Below are 21,342 nucleotides of genomic sequence, written 5' to 3'. Positions count from 1 at the left end.
AGCATGGTGTCCTTCTGGCAAGTCTCCTGTATCTTCTATCTAATGAAGGTTGTCTATAAAATCAGTCTCATGACTTGAGAAAAATATTAGATTTTTTTTAGCTCTCATTTGTGATATTATTATGGGTATTTGTTTACCTTGAGGACACTGCTGGTGTGTATCTTAAAGACTGTATATCACCTATTACGGCCGGGAAGTTTTCTTCCCTTAAGGACAATATCACCACAAAAAAATGCTTTCTGCATTACATCTCATGGATGTCCTCTCTATCTAGGAAGAGGACAACTTTGTATCAGATGCCCCAGAAAAAACTTCCCTAACACAAAGAACAGAATTCTCAAGAAAATGAGAAAAACAGGAGCCGATGCTTGAGCTAGAGGCAGAACTGCATTTGTTTCATTATTACGGGCACCACGGTGGCTCAGTGGTTAGCAGTACTGCCTTGCTGTGCTGGGGTCCTAGGTTCCAATCCAACAAAGGACATCTGCTCGTATGTTCTACCTGTGTTTGCGTGGGTTTCCTCCGGGTACTACGGTTTTCTTGTACACTCCAAAAACACACTGACAGAGAATGTAGACTCTGAGCTCCATAGGGGACAGTGAGTGATGACAATGTCTGTAAGGTGCTACGGATTAATATGTCAGCGCTATACAGGTGAATAAAATCAATATTTCATATAATTATTCATTATCTTTGGTAGTGCAGAATTTTAAAGATGTGTCTTTGGATATCAATACTTTCCTTGTTTGTTTGTTTGTTGGATTCAACTTATACCATAGCTAGTACCAGTTCCTTGTGCCCTTTCCTACTGTTAGAATTTTCTGCACATTCTCAAAAAAAAAATAAATACAAATAGCAATATATGTATATATAATTATTATTATTTGGCTCAAACTTTGGCCTTATCTACTGGAGATTGATATTAATCAGAAGACAAGAAACTGCTGCAAGTCTGTAAAACTTACTCATTTTACTTAATATTCCTATGCAATATTCTAACACATCCAGGTAATACATTGATAAATATATTACATGTAAAAATATACCATTAACAACAAAAGTTAGCACATCCCAGTGAGCAGGTGCCCGTCGCCATGGCTAAAAATACAAAAAAAATGAACAACATATAATATTGAAAGGTATGTATTAATTAAATGTATACATAAGACATTAATAAATAGATATGAGATAGATCGGTAGATAGATAACATTATAGATACATATAAACAGAGACCACAAATTGTAATGGAAATCGTAATGAAGTAACCAGTACATAACTAAATCCTAGGCTGAGACTACCGTTTATAAAAGCGTGAAAGAAGATGCATTGGATTTCTTTCTGCACCTTGACTCTCAGGATAAATATTAAGATGACAGTGAAATATAACTATACCGTCATACACAAAGAGTGCCAATGCGATTATAAACATAAAACACAATGAAGCTATACTTACTGTTGGTATAGAGTCACAGTGGACTCCCATCCATGAAAACTCCTCTAGACTGCAGTATTGTTGAGTTGAGGGCACATGAAGAATACAGTTCAAGGTGCTTACTCTGCCACAGTAGGAAGCTGTTCATGAAGAAATATATGTATAACAAAAGATGGTTGCAGCATAACAATGGCACTACTGGTAAGCTTTGCACAAGGCCCATTTCGAAACATTGGATCTCCTCAAATCAAAGAGTTAAACCATTAATGGGTCGAACCATTGAGCTGTCTGCCTGGCACTTGGTAAAGTAGCTCTCAATATGACTCAGGCCTCCTGAGCACTCTCTGACCCTCTTATACATATCTACAGAACCCCTCATGTACAGAGATACAAATAATCAGAATGACACACACCTTTTATTTCTAGTTTTAAGTAGCTAAGGGGGAAAACAAATCCTCATTCTTAGCTCATGAGGATCCATTAACTATATTTTATAATGTGCTTGTTACAGAGCACCTATGCAAGTCACAGCCCCCTTAGACCACAACACAAGAATGAACATATCCTCACATCCACAGTTATTCTCTCAAACAAACCCAAGTATCTATAATACTAACTAGTGTGTATAGTATATCTAGTCTCATACCTCCCATAAAATCATTAACGTGACTTGAGGATATTGCTTTTATGATGATTATTTGAAATATTATTAGTGTAATCCGCTTGAGGAAACTGCTTGTATCTTGAAGACATCACCTATTGCAGCCAGGAAGTTTTCTTTAAACCTGAATAAAAGAATTAACATGAGCTAAAAAGTACAGGATAGACAATAAACAGGTAGATAGATAAACAATATACACACGGATTGACAAGATAACATAGATATGAATTCACCATATTCATGAGAAATCCCCCCTTTCAAATGGGATATAAAGAAATAACATTTTCTTCTTATTTCACCGATAGGAAATGATCACTACAGAAAATGTATACAATTTTATCTCACTCTCTGCTACCAGAAATACCCTTTTAAAACGAAAGACAGATAGATGTGAGATGGATAGATAATATATAGATAGATCAAAATAAAGATATATTTCCCTCTCTTGAATTGTCATTAGGAAATAATCAAAGTAGAAAGTGTACAACTGTATCTCATTCTTCAAACTAGTACCAGCATACCTTTTCTAAATTGATATGAATAAATTGAAAAAATAAAAATAAATTTATTGCAAAGAAAAAATATTATTTCTTCGGATAAATTTTACTCTAATTTTGCCAATAAAGTGTTGCTCAAGGAGTATTTTATTTTTCTACTGGTGTTCTATAGAATGAGGTCTTGTTGAATTATTATAAATAATAAATTACCATTATTCAGATTCATATTAAGAAAAGCACGTCGCTCCAAGATACTAGAAGGGGACATATAATAATACTTTTGTCTATGTATAAAAGGTGCAATACATGGTAGATACTCTACAGATGTTACATGACTGCTGCTGGAATATTAATGAATAGAAGTCAGACACCGCTTTTCTTTGGCACTGCAGACAGGACTTTCTATAATATTCTGGAAACAAGTAAGGTGCAGGTTCCATACCTAAGAAGACTGTGGTATGCGCCCTGAGCAAATACTAAGTTTTACACAACTTGTTGCTGGCAGCTGTTCTTGACAAATAACATTTTGGTGCCTACCATTAAGAATAAATATAAAAACATACTTACATTTTGGTGTTGAATGTTCTCCTTGGTATCTTAAAATGCTTGAAATTCTGTACAAGGCTTCTTTCTTCTCCATAATTCTGTTTCTCAGTAGGCAGAGCTGTCAAACTATCTTACCATTACTTAGAGATGTCTATTGTAGATTATTCATAGATGAGTTAGTTACATCCCTGGACCAGGAATGTGCTTCTAGGAATGGCTCTAGCTGGCTTACATTAGGGTCTTCATTAGGAAAGTAACTGCATCTTTAGTCAATTATCTTGGAAATGTGTGAATGAGTATTGTGTGATGGTCTCCTGTTGCCCCTCCCAGGCCTCCCCCTTCCCTCCCACTACAGTGAGTGTTGTAAACCTGGCTACAGGCTAAAATAAACCCGAGATAAGAGAGCTTAGGTCTCGCCTACTTTGTAAGGCGATCAATCGGATCTCAGGCGTCCTCCAAGCACTCTCTTACGTAGACAACATCCATAAGGAGAAAGAATTGACACTACACAAGGCTGATCAGATCATCAGTTTTTTACCTGCTTGGTCGCTGAACCATGTCGTTGAGCCCAAAGCATACTACACCTTTTTCAGTGAGCGACATTCTGAGTCCCATTGAAGAGACCTACAAGAAGTTTGGTGGCATGGACAACACTGGTAACCTGAGCACTTCTCTAGGAGCCTATAGACAGACTCACGTCTCCCAGACAGGAATGCAACAGCACTCCATGGGCCATAATGCCACCGTGACCACCACCTATCACATGCCACACAGTGTTTCCCAGTTTTCACATGGTGCTATGGGTGGCTACTGCAATGGAAGCATTAGCAACATGGGAGATATCTCAACGTATCAAGATACCATGAGGAATAGTGCAGCAGCTACTGGCTGGTATGGAGCTAACCCAGACCCCAGATATTCAACAAGTAAGTACACTTTTCTTGTCATCTATTATATTATCTAACCAGTGTTTGTATAGTTAGGATATCTGGCATAAATATTATGTAGAAGTATCAACACAATTTAGGTCAAGTGAAATGTTGGATGAAGGACTTGCAATGTAAACAAGCTAATCGCATGTTTGTCAGTTTCTAGATTTATGGGACCATCTACTGGTATGAACATGGCTGGAATGGGCACCTTACAAGGTATAGCAGAAGCTGCCAAGTCAATGGCTCCTCTTCATGCAGCTCCTAGAAGGAAAAGAAGAGTCCTTTTCTCTCAGGCTCAAGTGTATGAGCTGGAAAGGAGGTTCAAGCAGCAGAAGTATCTCTCAGCACCTGAAAGGGAGCACCTGGCAAGCATGATCCACCTAACTCCTACTCAAGTAAAGATCTGGTTCCAGAATCACAGGTACAAGATGAAAAGACAAGCAAAAGACAAGGTCACGCAACAACTTCAGCAAGAAAGCAACCTGTGCCAACAACAATCACCTCGCCGAGTAGCAGTGCCTGTTCTTGTAAAAGATGGTAAGCCATGTCAAAACAGCTCCAACAGCTCAACAACTGGACAAGTAACACAGCAACAGCAAAACAGCTCCAATGGTGTATTGTCTTCTTCTAATAGCGCTGTACACCAGCACCAGAATCAACAGGTTAACTCTTTAAACCAAGCTCCAGATTTAGAAGAAATGTCCCCTAGCCCACAATCTCTCCATAATCAAGTGGCCAATATAGCACAGATGGACAGCTCAAGTGTAGATTACAGCAATGGTATGGTCAATCCTGGCATGCTCTATGGAAGAACGTGGTGAGGTTAAAGCCTTGTGCATGTGGTTTCACCAATAGGTCAAGAGCTGCTGACCGTCTATTCTTTCCAGTGGAAATTTCAGTGGGGGCTGAAAGACATGTAATTTCCCTTTACTATAGACTGCAAAAACTGGCAATAGGGCTTACCGCAGCTGTAGTACAATTTTAGGAAGGACATCGTAATCTGGTGCACACAGTCATCAGCAGACTAGTTATATTTCAATGAAACAAGAACTAAAAAAAAAAATAATAATCCTAAAACATAAAGCAAAAGAACAATTATATTTTTCGTATGGCGAGAAACTAATAACGTGACAATTATTTTATTGACACAAGTACTCAGTCAGCAAGAGACTCCTTCAGCTCAATACAGGACAGACTGATCAGGCTGTTATTACGTGTTTAATAAACTTTTGAAGGATAGTATTTTATAGACATCCTCTTTACAGTATTTTATAGTTTTTTTTATTGTTATTGTTTTCAGATGTTACGTGTTCAATGAAAAACAGCTGTAATATTTATAGAACATTCTGTAAAGTAGCTGCAATGTATTGCTGAGTATTGTATATTTAATTTTTACATATTTTAGTATTTTACATAATGTTAAAAGTATGTGTCAAATTCAAAATCGGAAAAAATTTCTTTTTCCTGATCTACATTAATTTAATACAAACCAATAGCCAGCAATTGTATGACTATTTTCAGATGCGAACAGCTAATTGGTTATGATATTCGAGTTTTTCTTTGGTAAGCTCTCACAAATCCCTCCCGTAATTTATTATTTGACGTGTCTGCGTTCTTTTAATGACTTCCATTGGTTTTGTAAATGTTTGACATGTTGTTACCAACAGGGAAGAATCAAATCTAATTATTCAGATACAGCTAAATAATTTAATAATAATAATAAAAAAAAAAAAACACAACTAACCAAGTGCATTGTCTGATGATTTTGTTGGGGTAACTAGGCATTTCAAAACTTTATACTTCATTTTCTCTGTGACAGAGTTTCAATAGGTTATAGATTAGGGCAACACATTCATTTGACTACTAGTAAATTTGACTACTATAACACCAACATATTTGGAAAAGCTATATTGCATTTATTTACGCACCCCCTCATAATTCAGCTCAGGGAACAGTCAGACTAACACCCTATCATATACAATAATAATACACATAAGCCATGGTTTGGTGACAATTCTGTATAACTGGGAGGCAGATGTCTTAGGATGATGATCATGGTAGACCTTATTGATGATGATGATTAACCTCTGTAGTATATGGGAGCAGGAAAGCAGGTGCATTAGGCAAGGAAAGGGGTTAATCTACCATAAGGACACACATTCCTGGCAGAATGTAGAAGTTGTGGGGGTATTGAAGCCACAGATCTTTGTTTCTTTTCAGTAGACATCCCTGTAAGCTTTGCTGTACAGATCTTTAATAAGCATACGAATGCGGTGACTAGGTGAACCTCATTAACTGAAGAGGGGGATAAGTGTCCTTGCACAGAACAGTCCAGAAAGGGTACTTGGCCCAAGCAGAACAAAAGCAAAACCTAAAGTTCAGCTGCATCTCACAGCCTCCCATAATACACCCACAGTCTAGAGATATTACAATGTCCAAACTACCGGGGCCTGCATCATTGTGACTGATTTGGTCTAAATTCAACCAGAAATGTGGCTGCTACACAAATGAATGGAGGAGGGGCAGGTAGCTTTCTCTTCCAGGGTTTTAATTAAAATGGAAATTCTAAATTATGCTGTTTATCAATATGTTTTACTAACAATGTAATGTAACCATCTGAATAGTTATTTTGGTTGCAGAGCACGTGATATTTGCGCAGCAGGTGAACTAGGATATATATGTATATACAGTATGTATGTATACAGATATGGCTAATAAATGTGATTAAATATTGTTATATGTATTACATTTTCAGCAGATTACTATATCAGTCACTTCACATGGATGTACTAATCTTATTACTACCTTGGTGAGATCAGTCATTTAAAAAGGTGGAGGGAGCCATACAATGTTCTAACTATAAAATTCATACACAAATGAGAGGGGGAAATAAAGATTAAATTTAAGCAGCAAATGACACATTGGGCCAGTGGATCACAAAATTACTACTAGCTTTATTCATTTTAATATTTTGGGTAAAAATGTCTTAATTTTCCATGGAAATATTATATGGCGGCCCAACTACAACACCTTAGGGGATGGGGAGATTGGGATAAGGTCAGCAAGACTGGACGGATTGTACGGCATCTCCTCAATGGCAAATGCCTAATGTCAGTCTATACACAGGAAAATCAATATCAGCTATTGTGCACCACACATGGAGAATGGTGGAAGGCTAGTGAACTGGCTGGAATTATATGGTATACAGAACATGCGCTAATATGGCCTAACCGTATGTATCGAGAACTAGATAAAGTGTCAAATGTTCAGGCTTGGGAGGTATACGGGCTCAGACGTATCACCCAACTATTTGCTAATGGTACTCTCAATGCATTTCCTCAGCTACAACGGGAACTTGGCCTACCTAAGACATTCTTTTATTTATACCTGCAAGTAAGACATGCCATACAGTCCCAAGATAAACAGGCTGCTATAAGACCTGCGGCAAATCACACCATCATAGACCTCACTGCCACGCATGGAGACACTAGTGGTGTAATCTCACCAAGTTATAGAAGTCTTATGGAAATGCAATATAAGAAACATCCCATGCAGCTATGAGAAATGGAAGCTAGATGTTGCAGACTTGACCAAGTAGATGTGGGAGGAAAGGTTACAGGATTTCCCTGAGGTGGCAGTAAGGGTCTCAATTATATTTGCTTCATAGAGTATATAGAACTCAGGTAGTGATGAAGAAAATGGGATATCGAGAAGAGGACTTGTGTCCAAGATGTGGGGTGCCAAATGCCGATTTAATACACCTCATGTGGAACGGTCCACAGCGAAGACGCTACTAGACAGACTTCGTGGGAGTATTGACCACAGTGTTTCACTGTGTGTGTGTGGGGGGGAAGGGGGGGGGGGGCGGGGGGACGGGGGGGACTGGGACAGTTGGGATAGGGGCCTGATTGCTTGTATTCTGTTTTTCAAGAAAAATGTTTATTAAAAAATTATCTGATAAAAAAAACCATATTTCAACTCTTAGTGCAAAATCCAATAAAAAAAAAAAACTAACAATACATAGAAGAAAAAAAAAGTCAACTGATTAAGGTAAAAACTAATGATAATATTAAGGTCATCACTGTATAGTATAATAGGCTTAGCTCAGTTTAATGATTACTACTAACACTAAGCAGATTGTAGATTTTATAACTTGTAATATTGGCATTGATAATACTGTAAAGTGTATTACAAAATGCTACATTCATCTTTTATGACTGACCGGTGACACCACAAAGCCCACTTCACATTTCTAGTAGCTCAGATGAACGCCTTTCATAGCAGTATAGAAAGTAATACAATTCATTAGGTGGTGCCTATATTAAAGCAAGCAAATGTAATTATGGTAGTACTTTGTGTATGGTGGATATATATGGTTTCTTTCCATCATTTCCACTGATTCTGAAGAATGAAATTATATGGTTTTGTGCAAGTATGAATATGTTTATGTAGTGAAAACTTAATCTATATCAACATCCATTCACACTTCAGTTATTGGGATCCAAAGCCAGTAGTGAAGGCTACTCAGAGATAGGGATAATGGAAAGATTTCCTCCTGCTGCGGTTTTGACCTGCACCTGATTTTGGCTCACAATGATGGAAATGACTGACTAAATAACTGAAGTGTGAACTCTGGACGGTTAGTAAAATATATATCTACAACAGCATTACCTCTACTGGCCAGTATACATCATGTCTAAGTAGGATAGAGATAAGCTTAAAGGGATTCTGTCACCTCCCCTCAGCCAAAAAACGATTTAAAGCAGCCATGAAGCACAGCTTACCTGGATTAGGCTGTGCTCTTTTATCTTGAAATCCATCCAGCAGTTAGTGCAAAAAACGACTTTGATCGATATGTAAATGTGTCCTGAAGGTGCCCAGAGGGGCGTTTTTTTCTTCTTAGTGAGCCCAGTACCGCCCCTCTTTCAGTGCCCAGCCCGCCTTCCTTGTACTGTCTAACCGCCGCCCCCAGCCTGCCACAGCCTCTCCTCCCCCTCCCTCACGCCGAACGAACTCTCGCACAGGCGCAGTACCCACTGAGGGCTGCGCCTGTGCGATCAGCAGGAGACTGAGGGCAGCAGCTTCATCTTCGTCACTGGGCATGCGCCGAGCCCAGTGACGTCCGATGTTAGCTCTTTCCCTCAGTCAGCCTGGTAGGAAGCGCAGAGGATTGCCGATCGGCTGCTGCACCCTGCGCTTTCTCCAGTCTGCCTGCCACAGTGAAGACGGCCAGCGATTTCTTTCCCCACCCTCCCTTCAGGAAAGAAATAAGTATTTGTTGGGGCGAATTAGGTATTATTATATTAAGTAAAGGCAGGCAGACTGGAGAAAGCGCAGGGTGCAGCAGCCGATCGGCAATCCTCTGCGCTTCCTACCAGGCTGACTGAGGGAAAGAGCGAGCATCGGACGTCACTGGGCTCGGCGCATGCCCAGTGACGAAGATGAAGCTGCCGCCCTCAGTCTCCTGATGATCGCACAGGCGCAGCCCTCAGTGGGTACTGCGCCTGTGCGAGACTTCGTTCGGCGTGAGGGAGGGGGAGGAGAGGCTGTGGCAGGCTGGGGGCGGCGGTTAGACAGTACAAGGAAGGCGGGCTGGGCACTGAAAGAGGGGCGGTACTGGGCTCACTAAGAAGAAAAAAAAACGCCCCTCTGGGCACCTTCAGGACACATTTACATATCGATCAAAGTCGTTTTTTGCACTAACTGCTGGACGGATTTCAAGATAAAAGAGCACAGCCTAATCCAGGTAAGCTGTGCTTCATGGCTGCTTTAAAATCGTTTTTTGGCTGAGGGGAGGTGACAGAATCCCTTTAACAAGATGGGGGTGAGCTTTACACAAAAGAAATATATACTACATGTGAAACCTCTGGGTACCTGTACATGGTGTATATCTATGGGTGTGCAGACAATACACAAATCTGCCCATTCCAGTTTTGGCATGTGTTTTGTGTGTTTTTTTGTTGCAGATTTTCAACCTCCGTGAATTCTATGGGGAAACTCTAGAGACTGCAGACTCTCTCCAAAAAATTGACATGCTGCCGATTTTGAAATGCACACTGCGCGTCAATTTCAGTATGTACAAAATAAGCAACGTTTAAATCTCATTCACTTTGCTTGTACTGTAGGACGCTGCGTTTTTTTTTTTATGCATGCAATCCACATTGTGTGCAGTTAGGCTACCAACATGGTTTATGTAATTTTTAACCTAGGAAAGTCATCAGATGACATTATCCGAAGGCACAGAGCCACACTGACAGGGTGTAGGTTTGTCACCACATTTGGGGTGTAAGAATGTTTCACACACTTTGGTGTACGGTTGTGACACATTAGACCTTAAATTGAAACCAGCCATAAAAAAAAAAATAAGATACAAAAATGTCAGCCAGGTGATCAATATTCAGACGGAAGCAGTCTGCGACAATCACTGATAGATATATATATATATATATATATCTTCCCTTTTTTTCTCTAAAGAGGTGGTACAGCAGTACTGTAACGCGTTTCAGATGCTGAAGACTGGTATACAAAGCTCAGCTGCTGCAGACCTTCCCTGAAACCGATGGACATCAAACCCATCAGTTTCTGGACAGAAATTACCCCTCCTTACTGTTCAAGATGAGGTTCTGCATCAGCTGAGAAGCGAGTTATAAAATGGGTGACTTTATAGTATGAGATACATTATCTCTTATGTATCCCACTGTTTATAGGTAGTGAGATGCAGAAGATACTCAAACCAGCTTTAAAAATGGATCCGCTGTCATCAGCTACCAGATTGGTGGCATATCACAGCAATGCAAAAACGGTCCCTGATTCCTTCCAAGTTCAACTATAAATCCTTTCAAAAGGGGTGCATCTCACTTAGACATGGGTAACCAAGCCATAAACAAAAGGATCAGGACTGGCTATAAATCATGAGCAACAGATTTGTGAGCAGATTCTCAAGTAAAACAGAATTGATCTGTAAATCTAGATAATCCTCAAAAGAACAGTCTACCAACAGAATATGAAGAACACTGGTTCCTTCCAAAAATGGATCTACTAGGACATCAAATGAAGTACAAGGATCATACAGACTGTCAAGTTGTAGAAATGGATATTTATTGGATTTCAGCTAGTATGAAACTAAAAATGTTTGAAGGTATAATTAAAAAACCTGATAAGTCTGTTGTATTTACCTGGTAAATAGTAACCAGAAATAAAGTCAGGTACATTTGGATCAAACATGTAAGGGTTTTATGGTTACTTTTCAAGGAAGGCAGCAACCACACTGGTGTTTTGTGATGCTACAAGCTCATGCGCTTGGAAGCTGTTTTGTCTTATGGTAATTAATAGGGCACATAGTTCTAGCATTAATAAAAAAATAAAAAGCAAATGTTAATTGACCATACAGGATTATTTTATTTTTTTACCATTTAGTATTGACAGTTGGACATGTGTTTCCCCATACACTGAGAACATGGGAGGACTTTATCATTGTACAACTAAGGGTGTTATATACACATCTGAAACACGTCACAGGAGGTGCGTGTTTTTTTGGTGCACTATGCATTTGGCATACCTGGATTTTGTGACTATTTTTCAATAAAGGATTCCATTGTTTTATCCGGAGGCTGGAATGAACTTTTTCAAGTTTGACTTCCTCATTATAGGTATATTTGAGGTAAGTTTTAGATTGGAGTTGCTGTGTTCACCCGTGTCAAATTTAGATTATTATTTTTTTTTTAAACTACACGTCACAAGTGATCTAGTTTGAAATTCTGACCAAATTTTCACCCCAAATATGGGGCACAGTGCTCAAAAAGTTGAAAAAAAGTGTCCAAGTAAACCAAAAAATGGCAAAGCCCCTACTTGTGACTTTTTGAAGCAAGAATTATGGCATGCAGGGCTAAATTGACCCATAAAAATAAGATAAAGGAAATAAAATGACTGTACAGTGAAAAACTTGCAGATGGCGAAGTGTGATTTACCACCTTGTATTACAAGCCAACATTTTCAGAACAGAAGATTGAAAATTGTTACCTAGTACTAAAACCAACATGCTCGGAACAGAATTTTCTTGCACAGTATAACCATTTCATTGTGCATGAAGCAAATGCAAGTACACTACACCAGTGACGAGTGGTACATGTAGAAAAATACAGGCTAATTTAACAACACATGATTGTTAAAGCACTTTTTAAACTATACCTTTGCATTGACTCCTAGAAATATGTACAATTTACTAGAAACATTTAAAAAAAAAAAATCTGAAAAACGATTGTTGGAACAGGGTCCAAACATTACATTAAAAATAACTTTAAAAATAATATACTAGGGAAAATACTACAGAGAAAAAAAAAAACAGGACACATTAATTACTATAATGATCATGTCTTTATAAAATCATTTAGGAAGAACATAATATAAAACACTGAAACCCTGCTTTAAAAAAAAAAAATTATCTTCCCATTAAAACAGGAGGCCAAAATCTTCATCACTTCTATCCTTGCGTCATGATGCTGTCATACAAAGGTTAAAGAATGCTAGGTGTCTACATGACTCCAGGGTAGCAGACAGTAACATTTCTTACAAATGCCATTTAAAAAAAAGACATTAAATAAGATACATTAAATCAAACAAATACAATCTACCTGCACAAAATAAAAACATTTACACAGTATTCGTATTACATTGTATGAAAACTTTCTACCAGCAGAAAAAAAATCCACAAAGTGCTAAAAAAATTTATTTCCAGTTGTATCTTCCCGACTGCTGCGGCGGCATTTGGTAATTTCTCCCTTGGTTGTAATTCTGAAAAACACATAAAGCGAAGAGTTTGTTTACAGGATTAAAATACACAATAGCAAACAGCTTTATTCAGACAAGCCGAAACCCAACAATGACTTAACAAGAGAGTGAGGACACAAAACTAATCAGAAGTTAAAATAAGCTCAGAACATCTCTAAACGTGTAGTAAAAAAAAAAAGGAGATTTGTCTGACAAGCATCACTGCCGTCCACGAAGCACAATGGTGCGTGGTTAATGAAAAACGACAACAGAAACTGCAACAGGTACACTACGCTCAATTACTAAAAAGGAGATAAAAAATAATCAGAGCAGTCTCCCGTTGTTAGAAGCGGCACAACATGGGGCAAATTAATATAGCATATGAGGATATAGGGCTGGCTAAACTGCAGCTCTACGAATGGTCTTATTACCTGTCGGTTCCTGTCCTCTCTTGGTCTCTGGTAGTAATTGCTTGGTCCACCGTGCTGATTTGGATACGACTGATGTGGATTCTGCATTTGCCCATAATTTCTTTAAAAATAAAATAAAAAAAATACGTTATTGCATCACAAACCATTTCTGACACAAGTAACAATTTGTCCATTCCTGCATTTTGAGAGCCAAAAGCTGTTTTTTGTTCAGATGTGTGTGCCGTTCCGTCTGAACTCTCAACACTAGGTTTCCAAGTCAAAGTACATTATCCAAAGGGTAAACATAAGCAACCCAGGACAATGCTTTATTTTCTGAAAGTCCAGGCCCTCTAAGGCTCGCCATTCTTTCGAGTTAATTGCAGACGGCAAATGAATTCTTACAGCAAAGAATTCAGAATCTACGGTAGGGTCCTTGTCAGATTTTTTTTTTTCCCATCCATTATTCTGTGCAATATGTCAGAAGGTCTGATCAAGGAGGGGGGGGGGACCTTTCCAAGTTCCATTGATGTGGTTTTCAATTGACCGCCGTGACCTAGCAACATCAGCACTAATTGGCATACACTGACATTTGGTATACAGTTTATATGGAAACACAAATTCAACATGTATTATGATCTAGATTGGCACCCATATTACTAGCAACAAACGTTTTAATTGCCTGGTGTGGCAATCCAATTCAAAGACCCTTGGCGAACGTGTACCTGCAAGCACACACTCGCGCCAATGCTTGGGTACAAGACAACCGGAAACTTACAATTTTCTGCAATGTGTCTGGTGTGAAATACATTCGCTTTTTTGCTGGAAGGAAATAAAAATGGCCACCAAAAAAAAAAAAAAAAAAAAATCTAAAAAAAGCTAAGTCTTACAGGGGTAATATTGCCTGTAGCTATGTAACACTGAGAAATTTGCCATAGTCCAACTCATATGTAGTCCTTCTTGTGGATTAAAAGTTCATTAGAAGTTTTACAATGGCTGCAGACAAGTAGGGACCTTTACAAGCTTCTGTGTTTTGTCAGTGAACATATGTATAACATCCCTCATTATTAAACCACGTCACATTCTTTCCATTGCAAGCTACTTATTAGTCTGTGGATTCTATAATCCTCCGAGACCCTTCTGCTTGTAATTCAGCCGAGTCTTAAGTAGTTAAAGAAACTGTTTTCAGTGGCGACTAATAACCACTGACCTACAGTGACACCGGCCCACAATGGGCTTGTCAGCCCTGAAAAAGTTGGACCAAAGGAGTTGATTAGTACTTCAAGAGGTTTGTAGCAAGAATCAATAGCGGGTCTGTGCCAACACGGCCGTACCAGCATGGAGCTTATAAAGTGGAACGTCATTAGTTATGCCTCGTTAATTTCCATGCAGTTTCTGAAAAGAAATTTGTTTAGCCTATCCTACAACCCAAATCTTTGTTCCGTTTCAAAACTTAGCAAGGAGATAAAGACAAGCTATCAATATCCGGCTACCGGGAGTCAGTTTCATGGCATGCCTATTGCAAAGCGTTCAATTGAAAGCCTATGTTTTGATAAGTCTTACCTTTGTGGTGGTGGCTGATTAAAAAGAGGTGGACGATTTGACCAAGTGTTTTGTGCTCTTGGGTCTATAGGGAATAGAAAAGCAAACAATTAGTTGCATGTACAAAAATGTATGATCCATATAAACTGAAAACACAGTAAGTGTCCCATGTCACAGACGAGCCTGATAAAACTATATACAAGTTCAAAGTCTCATCCTCCAGAGCACCACTCTTACTACCACCGCTGGCCAATATTGTCTTCTCTGGTAGGTAAGAACACTGGAGGAAACATTCACTTATAGCGCAGACTAGTAAATATTTCACATGCACAGAAAGGGTAAAAGGGCTGGTGCACTCCTCTCCAACTTTAGAAATCCTAGTTCTGTCTCTTTAAACCATTTTTATCTCATAATTGAAGACCGGTTTGAAGATCTCCGTTTTACATGAGGCAAGTTACATAGGCTTTATTTGTAGAATACAGCTCAGGAATATCTGGTATAGATACAAGTCATGATCCTGCAGGAGACCGTGCCTGTACGCGAGCTGAAGGACCACCCACTCTTTCCTTTGTTACCGACCATACTACAGTAGAGACACAGCCACAACAAAACAGGCAATTAGATGGATGCTCTTCTGCTAAACAAGATTGGCCAGTGCACAGCATGAAAGGCTTCTAATCAATAGATACTAATTCAGCACACAGCACTCCAGAAACTGCAGAGCTTGCAAATCTCTGGCCTTCTGCGAGATCATCATTGTTTAAGTGAGACCCAATTACAAAGGCCCAGCCAAGTACCTCCTCTCTCCCTAATCGATACAGTCATTTTGGCCTTATGTGCTAAAATGTAACATTCGAGATATGTGAAAAAAAAACTATTCTCTCTCAAAATACACTTACGGTACATAAATCATATGTGCCTGTATTTACACATCATTTGTTTGATCGCCCCTAATTAAACATGGGGTTGTACAACGGCTTAATAATGAGGACCTATCCTCACGAATAATCATCGTGGGGGGATCTGTCGCCCGGCAATCCTGCCAATCAGCTGAATAGGCAGTGGTGCTTCGGTGAGCATTGCGGCCTCCTTACAGCTTAGGCTACTTTCACACTGTCGTTTTGGCTTTCCATTTCAGAGATCCGTTCAGGGCTCTCAGAAGCGGTCCAAAACGGATCAGTTTTGCCCTAATGCATTCTGAATGGAAAAGGATGCATCAGGTTGCCTCCGTTCCGTCTCAATTCCGTTTTGGAGGCGGACACCAAAACGCTGCTTGCAGCATTTTGACGTCCGTCTGATGAAATTGAGCCAAATGGATCCGTCCTGGTACACAAAGTCAATAGGGACGGATCAGTTTTCAATGGCACAATAGAAAACAGATCAGGCCTCCATTGACTCAATGGTGTTCAAGACGGATGTGTCTTGGCTATGTTAAAGATAATACAAACGGATCCGTTCTGAACTGACCCGTCTGTGCAGATCAGTCACGGATCAGCACCAAACGCAAGTGTGAAAGTAGCCTTGGCAAAGAAAGTGTCGTCCACTGTATAGTGTTTTTTTTTTTTGTATTACCTCTCAGCTACAGTCACTTGCATGGGACTGAGCGGTGCCTAGGCCAAGTGACCAATGAATGTCACTGGCATAGGAAGAGGCCACGCTGTGCACTTGGAATGCTGCAGACTAACAGCTGATCAATGGGAGTGCCAGAAGTCATTCTCACCAATTAGATTCTGATAGGTTATCAGTATTAAACACTCAAACGCTAACAAGCACTGAATTTGTGCTTAAAGGTGTTTTCAGAGATTATTTTTTTTAACTGATAAGCTATCCTCTACATAGTACATCAGTATCTGCTCGTGGGGGGGAGGGGCCCAACACCTGGCACCCCACCGATCAGCTGTTTGAGAAGTCAGTAGCACTTGCAGTAGTGCCATGGCCTTCTCGTAGCCTCTTCCTAGGCCAGTGACATCACGTTCACTGATCACATGGTCTAAGGTGCAGCTCAGTCCCATTGAAGTGAATGGGCCCGAGCCGTGATGCCAAGCACAGCCGCTATACAATGTACAACACTGTGCTTGGTAAGCTGCAAGAAGGCTGAGGTAGTGCTGCTGCGAGCACTAGTGCCTTCTCAAACAGCTTATCAGTGGGGGTCTCGGGTGTCAGATAAGATACTGATGAGCTATCCTGAGGATATCAGTTTAAAAAAAAAAAATGAAGTCTTGCAAAAAACCTTCAATAACCATATAACAATAAAGCACGGATATGTCTTTAGCACAAGCCATATCCGTGCATGATCTGAGGGGGTTTGACACCTGAAACCTCACCATTCAGCAGAGGTTGAAGAACAGGTGGCTGTGACTGAGCTGTAGGAACAGAGACTTCCTAAACACATACGGATGCAGCTGGATTGGGTACTGCAGAGAAGGGGCCACAATGTCAAAGTGTTCTGTTATATGGTAGGGTCAGCTGGTACTAAGCAAGGCCATCAATGTAGAATCATAGAAAAACCATTACAAATCGATTGCTGCCATTTGTGCACATCGTAAAGCTTGTTATGGAGACATGATAGAAGACAGCATCAGTGGGTGTTCATGTGGCATACAAATGTCTACATCCTCAAGCTATGCTGTGGGCTGCTCCACTGGACTAGACTTCCACTGAAGCTGGTGTTCAAAGACAACTAGGAAATGCTGAAATCTTCTAGGTATGAGGCTAGGTGACCACCATTGATCTACAGTATTGAAGTTTGTCTGAGAGACGATTCTGGCACTCAAAGGCTAGTACACTTGAATTTCCAAATTACCAAAGTTTGGACCAACTTGTGTGTTAATTTCCAGTAAGTAGTGTTAAATGCTTAAATACCATCATATACTTGATTAGTGGATTGACTAAGTCATGCAGGTTTAGGGGGGCAATTGCATGTGGCTGGGAGGATATCGCTAAAAATCTGCAGAACAGGGAAGAACTAAGCGAACAATAATATATGCTAATTAAGGAGCTCCACGGCAGAGTTGCACTATAAAGTACAGTACGGTAACAGACTTTTTTCAAAGTTACTATAGTATTTGATTTTGAGGAAATAAAAGATAAAAATAGACAAATAAAAAAATAAAAGTAAAAACTGTCCAGGACATTTTTTTTTTGAAGCGACCCCCCCAGTCCAGACCTAAAATTTGAGCCAAGCATGACTCTTTCTGGTCAACATCGGATTCCGTGCAAGATGGCTGCCATCATCTCAGGCTTCCTAATGCAAAGCACTGTAGGAAAGTCTAACATAAGCCTCCCTCTACTGCCCACAGATGGATCAGTGCCAATGACGTAGCAGTTTTGTACATTCATTTAAGGTCAGAAGGGGGGTCTCAGACTTTCCTTCAACAGTCTGTATGGGGAATTCTGAGATAGTGGCAGCCAACTTAAAATAGATCATAAAGTTATGGTATGTCCTCGTGTTTCGCAGACATTTTATAGGGTGGGAACTCCCTCACGCTTCTACCAGCTGGAGCCTCCAATGATTCTCTCATCTAACTGACCAAACAATGAAAGGGAGTCTTCCCCGGTGTGATAAGCCATACGCCAACATAAAAAGAACTTGACAGTGATCTTAGATGTTCATGTACAGCCGATTCATGAACTCCGCAGTTAGTAAACTGGGTAGAAGAAGAGGTCTTCAGCAAAAACAGGAAGTTATCATCATTTGTCTCCCTTGTTACAGTGGATCCGCACCCTGTGTACATTCCCAGCACGGCTTCACGACTCATCTGCTATAATCAGAGGACTTTATGTAATATGTTCAAATTCAATATATTTTCGCTCAATGAGATGGATCCTAATACGTTTTTAACTGGATCGCAGGAGTAATTGCTTTAAAACTGCCTTATTCTACAAATAACTGCAGGATCAATTTGAAGGTACCAAGTAAAAGTGAAAGAAAGGAGAACTCTAACAAGTGTCTAAGGGCTGAAGGGGCTAGCTTTCAACTAGAGGGAACTAGCAGACTAGTAGACGTGGCCATTGCCAGCTCCGGGTAGCATTTCCCTGAAATAAAGCATATTCTCTTCTGAAATCAGGCTATACAGCGACTCCACTACATTAATGTACAATAGCAGTAGCCTGAAGTTGGATTTTAAGAACGAGCGCTCCTTACAGCCATGCATTACAATGAATATTAACATTTACTTGCAGTGAGCAGAGATCTTGAAAATCAGAAATACAAAGCACACACCTATCAGATGGAACAATATAAATCAAAAATTTCCGATACATTTTTTTGCAATATAAGCTCATCAGCCACAACAGTAAATGCTCTGTATGTGGAGATGCTCCTAAATATTTCAAAGAGCATATTAATGGAGCCATTTCTTAGAGATCAATTTCCCATACTGAACTCAAGCCTTGAATGTATCTGATGAAACTAAATAGCACTTCTAAAAAAGTACAGATAGCCGAGGGTGATAAAGGGGACGTGTAATGGTGACGCTAAAGAACAGATGACAACAAACTATAAAACTAAAGGCTCCACAACAGGTACTAGAGAGTATTTAACTAATCAGCTCAGCAATCAAAGACGAGACCTCATGTTTACTGATTGCACTAATCACAATCGCTCTCACACTCAGCTAAGTGACAAGTTTACCGAGTGCAATGATAAAAGTCAGAAATCAGATGCTCGGGTTTGCATAAACTAAATCTGCCATTCACTAAGAGCGCTAGCAGACTGTACTTGACTCCAGCGAGTTATCAGCATATAGCCAATTATTCATCAGCGGAAAATTGGCACATCAATGTCAAATCAAGGAAAAGCAGAAAGGAACACCCACCGCGGCCACTTCAAAGAGGTGGCCGTTTGATTGACCGCACTGCCCTTCTCCATAGTAATGTCACTTTCAGCGCGTACCAGACTGTGATCCCATAAATATACGGAGCACATTTTATGCGCTTTTCTTTCAAGACTCCGGTATTCTTCAATCTAGTTGTCATTCAGTACCGCAGCAGAAGCAATGCAATTTCCATAAAGATATCCTTTAATACATAGAAATATGCAGGCAAGCTCAGAACTTTCTGACTTCTACAGGAGGTTAACCAATGCTATGCTTTAGCGCTGGCAAATTCTACTAGCCTCGTGTAAAATGTATATTTTAGTAGTGAGTCAGCTAGACATTTTAGACACCTTAGAAATATTTCAATACTCTTTCCTTTTACTCTGTAGCCATAATCCAATTACCTAAGTGGCAAGAAACTAAAATCGCTTTCTACCAGTAAACATGCCATGCCCTGGATACCTGACAGTCTTAGAAGGAAAGCTGTAGAAAATGGCCAGTGTCATGATGGAACACATTTACAATCTAGAACAGATCTGCAACACTACACAAACCGATCATATACCCATCGCTGGAAATTGCTTAATCTATAGAACCTAACGGTTTGCACTATTATTTTGCAAGAGGACAAAGTTCTTGCTCCATCTAATCCATGTGCAAAGGTGATGTACAATTACATTGTGGGTTTGGGGCACACATGGGGTTAAGTTAATGTAACTGAAGGTTTACTCCCAAATAGTCCTGTGATCTATTAAAAGGGGATGTGCAACTTTGCGGTGGGAGGTTTGACAACCCCCCCCCTCTAGGGCAGACCTGAGAAGGGAGGCATACATACCTGCTTTCTGGCTCCCCGCTCCCAGGATGTAACCTTCATTCTTATGTGTGCGCAGCCATGACCTCCTCCCCTTGAGCCATGTCAAATGGTCACATGACAAGGGGAAAAGCTCACCGCTGAGGCCAGCGATTGTTTTCAGTCGCATCAAATGGAAGTTTATATGCTGGGAGCGCAGCAGAGCAGCCAAAGACAGGGAGAGAAGGAGCAGGGCTTCACGACTCTAATTTTGACATGTACAGTGCCTTGCAAAAGTATTCACCTCCTTGACTTTTCGTATTTTGTAACATTACAGCCTTAAGTTCAATGTTTTGTTAATCTGAATTGTATGTGATGATCAGAACACAATAGTCTAAGTAGGTGAAGTAAAATGAGAAAAATATATAAATAAAACTATTGTTTAGAAATAGAAAACAGAAAATTGCCATATGTGTATGTATTTACCCCCTTTGTTAGGAAGCCCATAAAAAGCGCTGGTGCAACCAATTTCCTTTAGAAGTCACATAATTAGTGAAATGATGTCCACCTGTGTGCGATCTAAGTGTCACATGATCTGTTATTGCATACACACACACACCTTTTTTGAAATGCCCCAGAGGCTGCAATATCTAAGCAAGAGGCATCACTAGCCAAACACTGCCATGAAGACGAAGGAACTCTCCAAACAAGTTCAGGATTAGTACAAGTGTCAGGGTTAGGTTCTAAAATATCATCCAAATCTTTGATTATCCCCCCCAGGAGCAATATCAAATCTATCATAACCAAATGGAAAGAACATGACACAACACCCAAGCGACGGCTGCCCACCAAAACTCATGGACCGGGCAAAGAGGGCATTAATCAGAGAGGCAGCACAGAGACCTAAGGTAACCCTGGAGGAGCTGCAGAGTTCCACAGCAGAGACTGAAG

The 21,342-nt window shown here is 39.9% G+C and overlaps 2 protein-coding genes across 3 annotated transcripts in view; one reads left to right on the top strand and one right to left on the bottom strand.

Annotated features, from left to right (window-relative positions):
- Positions 1-3,693: 3,693 nt before the first annotated feature.
- On the top strand, positions 3,694-4,890 carry NKX2-4 (NK2 homeobox 4). 2 transcript variants are annotated; one of them, XM_044292265.1, is made up of 3 exons: positions 3,694-4,063; positions 4,226-4,681; positions 4,751-4,890. In XM_044292265.1, exons 1-3 carry the CDS (start codon positions 3,694-3,696, stop codon positions 4,888-4,890), a joined length of 966 nt encoding a protein of 321 aa, XP_044148200.1. The 2 variants fall into 2 exon arrangements, with proteins under 2 accessions (XP_044148200.1, XP_044148199.1); XM_044292264.1 differs by having other exon boundaries at positions 4,226-4,890.
- A 6,553-nt stretch (positions 4,891-11,443) lies between these two features.
- The window catches only part of XRN2 (5'-3' exoribonuclease 2), a 64,956-nt gene continuing 55,057 nt past the window's right edge, over positions 11,444-21,342 (bottom strand). Inside the window, exons 28-30 of the mRNA XM_044289853.1 lie at positions 14,806-14,869; positions 13,267-13,366; positions 11,444-12,859 (exon numbers count right to left, since the gene is read on the bottom strand). Of these exons, the coding sequence (XP_044145788.1) occupies positions 12,794-12,859; positions 13,267-13,366; positions 14,806-14,869 (230 nt within the window). The 3' untranslated portion in view covers positions 11,444-12,793. The remainder of the gene's footprint in view (positions 12,860-13,266; positions 13,367-14,805; positions 14,870-21,342) is intronic.

The sequence above is a fragment of the Bufo gargarizans genome, chromosome 4, assembly GCF_014858855.1.
Source record: "Bufo gargarizans isolate SCDJY-AF-19 chromosome 4, ASM1485885v1, whole genome shotgun sequence".
Taxonomy (NCBI): Eukaryota; Metazoa; Chordata; class Amphibia; order Anura; family Bufonidae; genus Bufo; species Bufo gargarizans.
The sequence above is the reverse complement of the archived record's forward strand: the minus strand, read 5'-3'. Positions and strand labels throughout refer to the sequence as shown.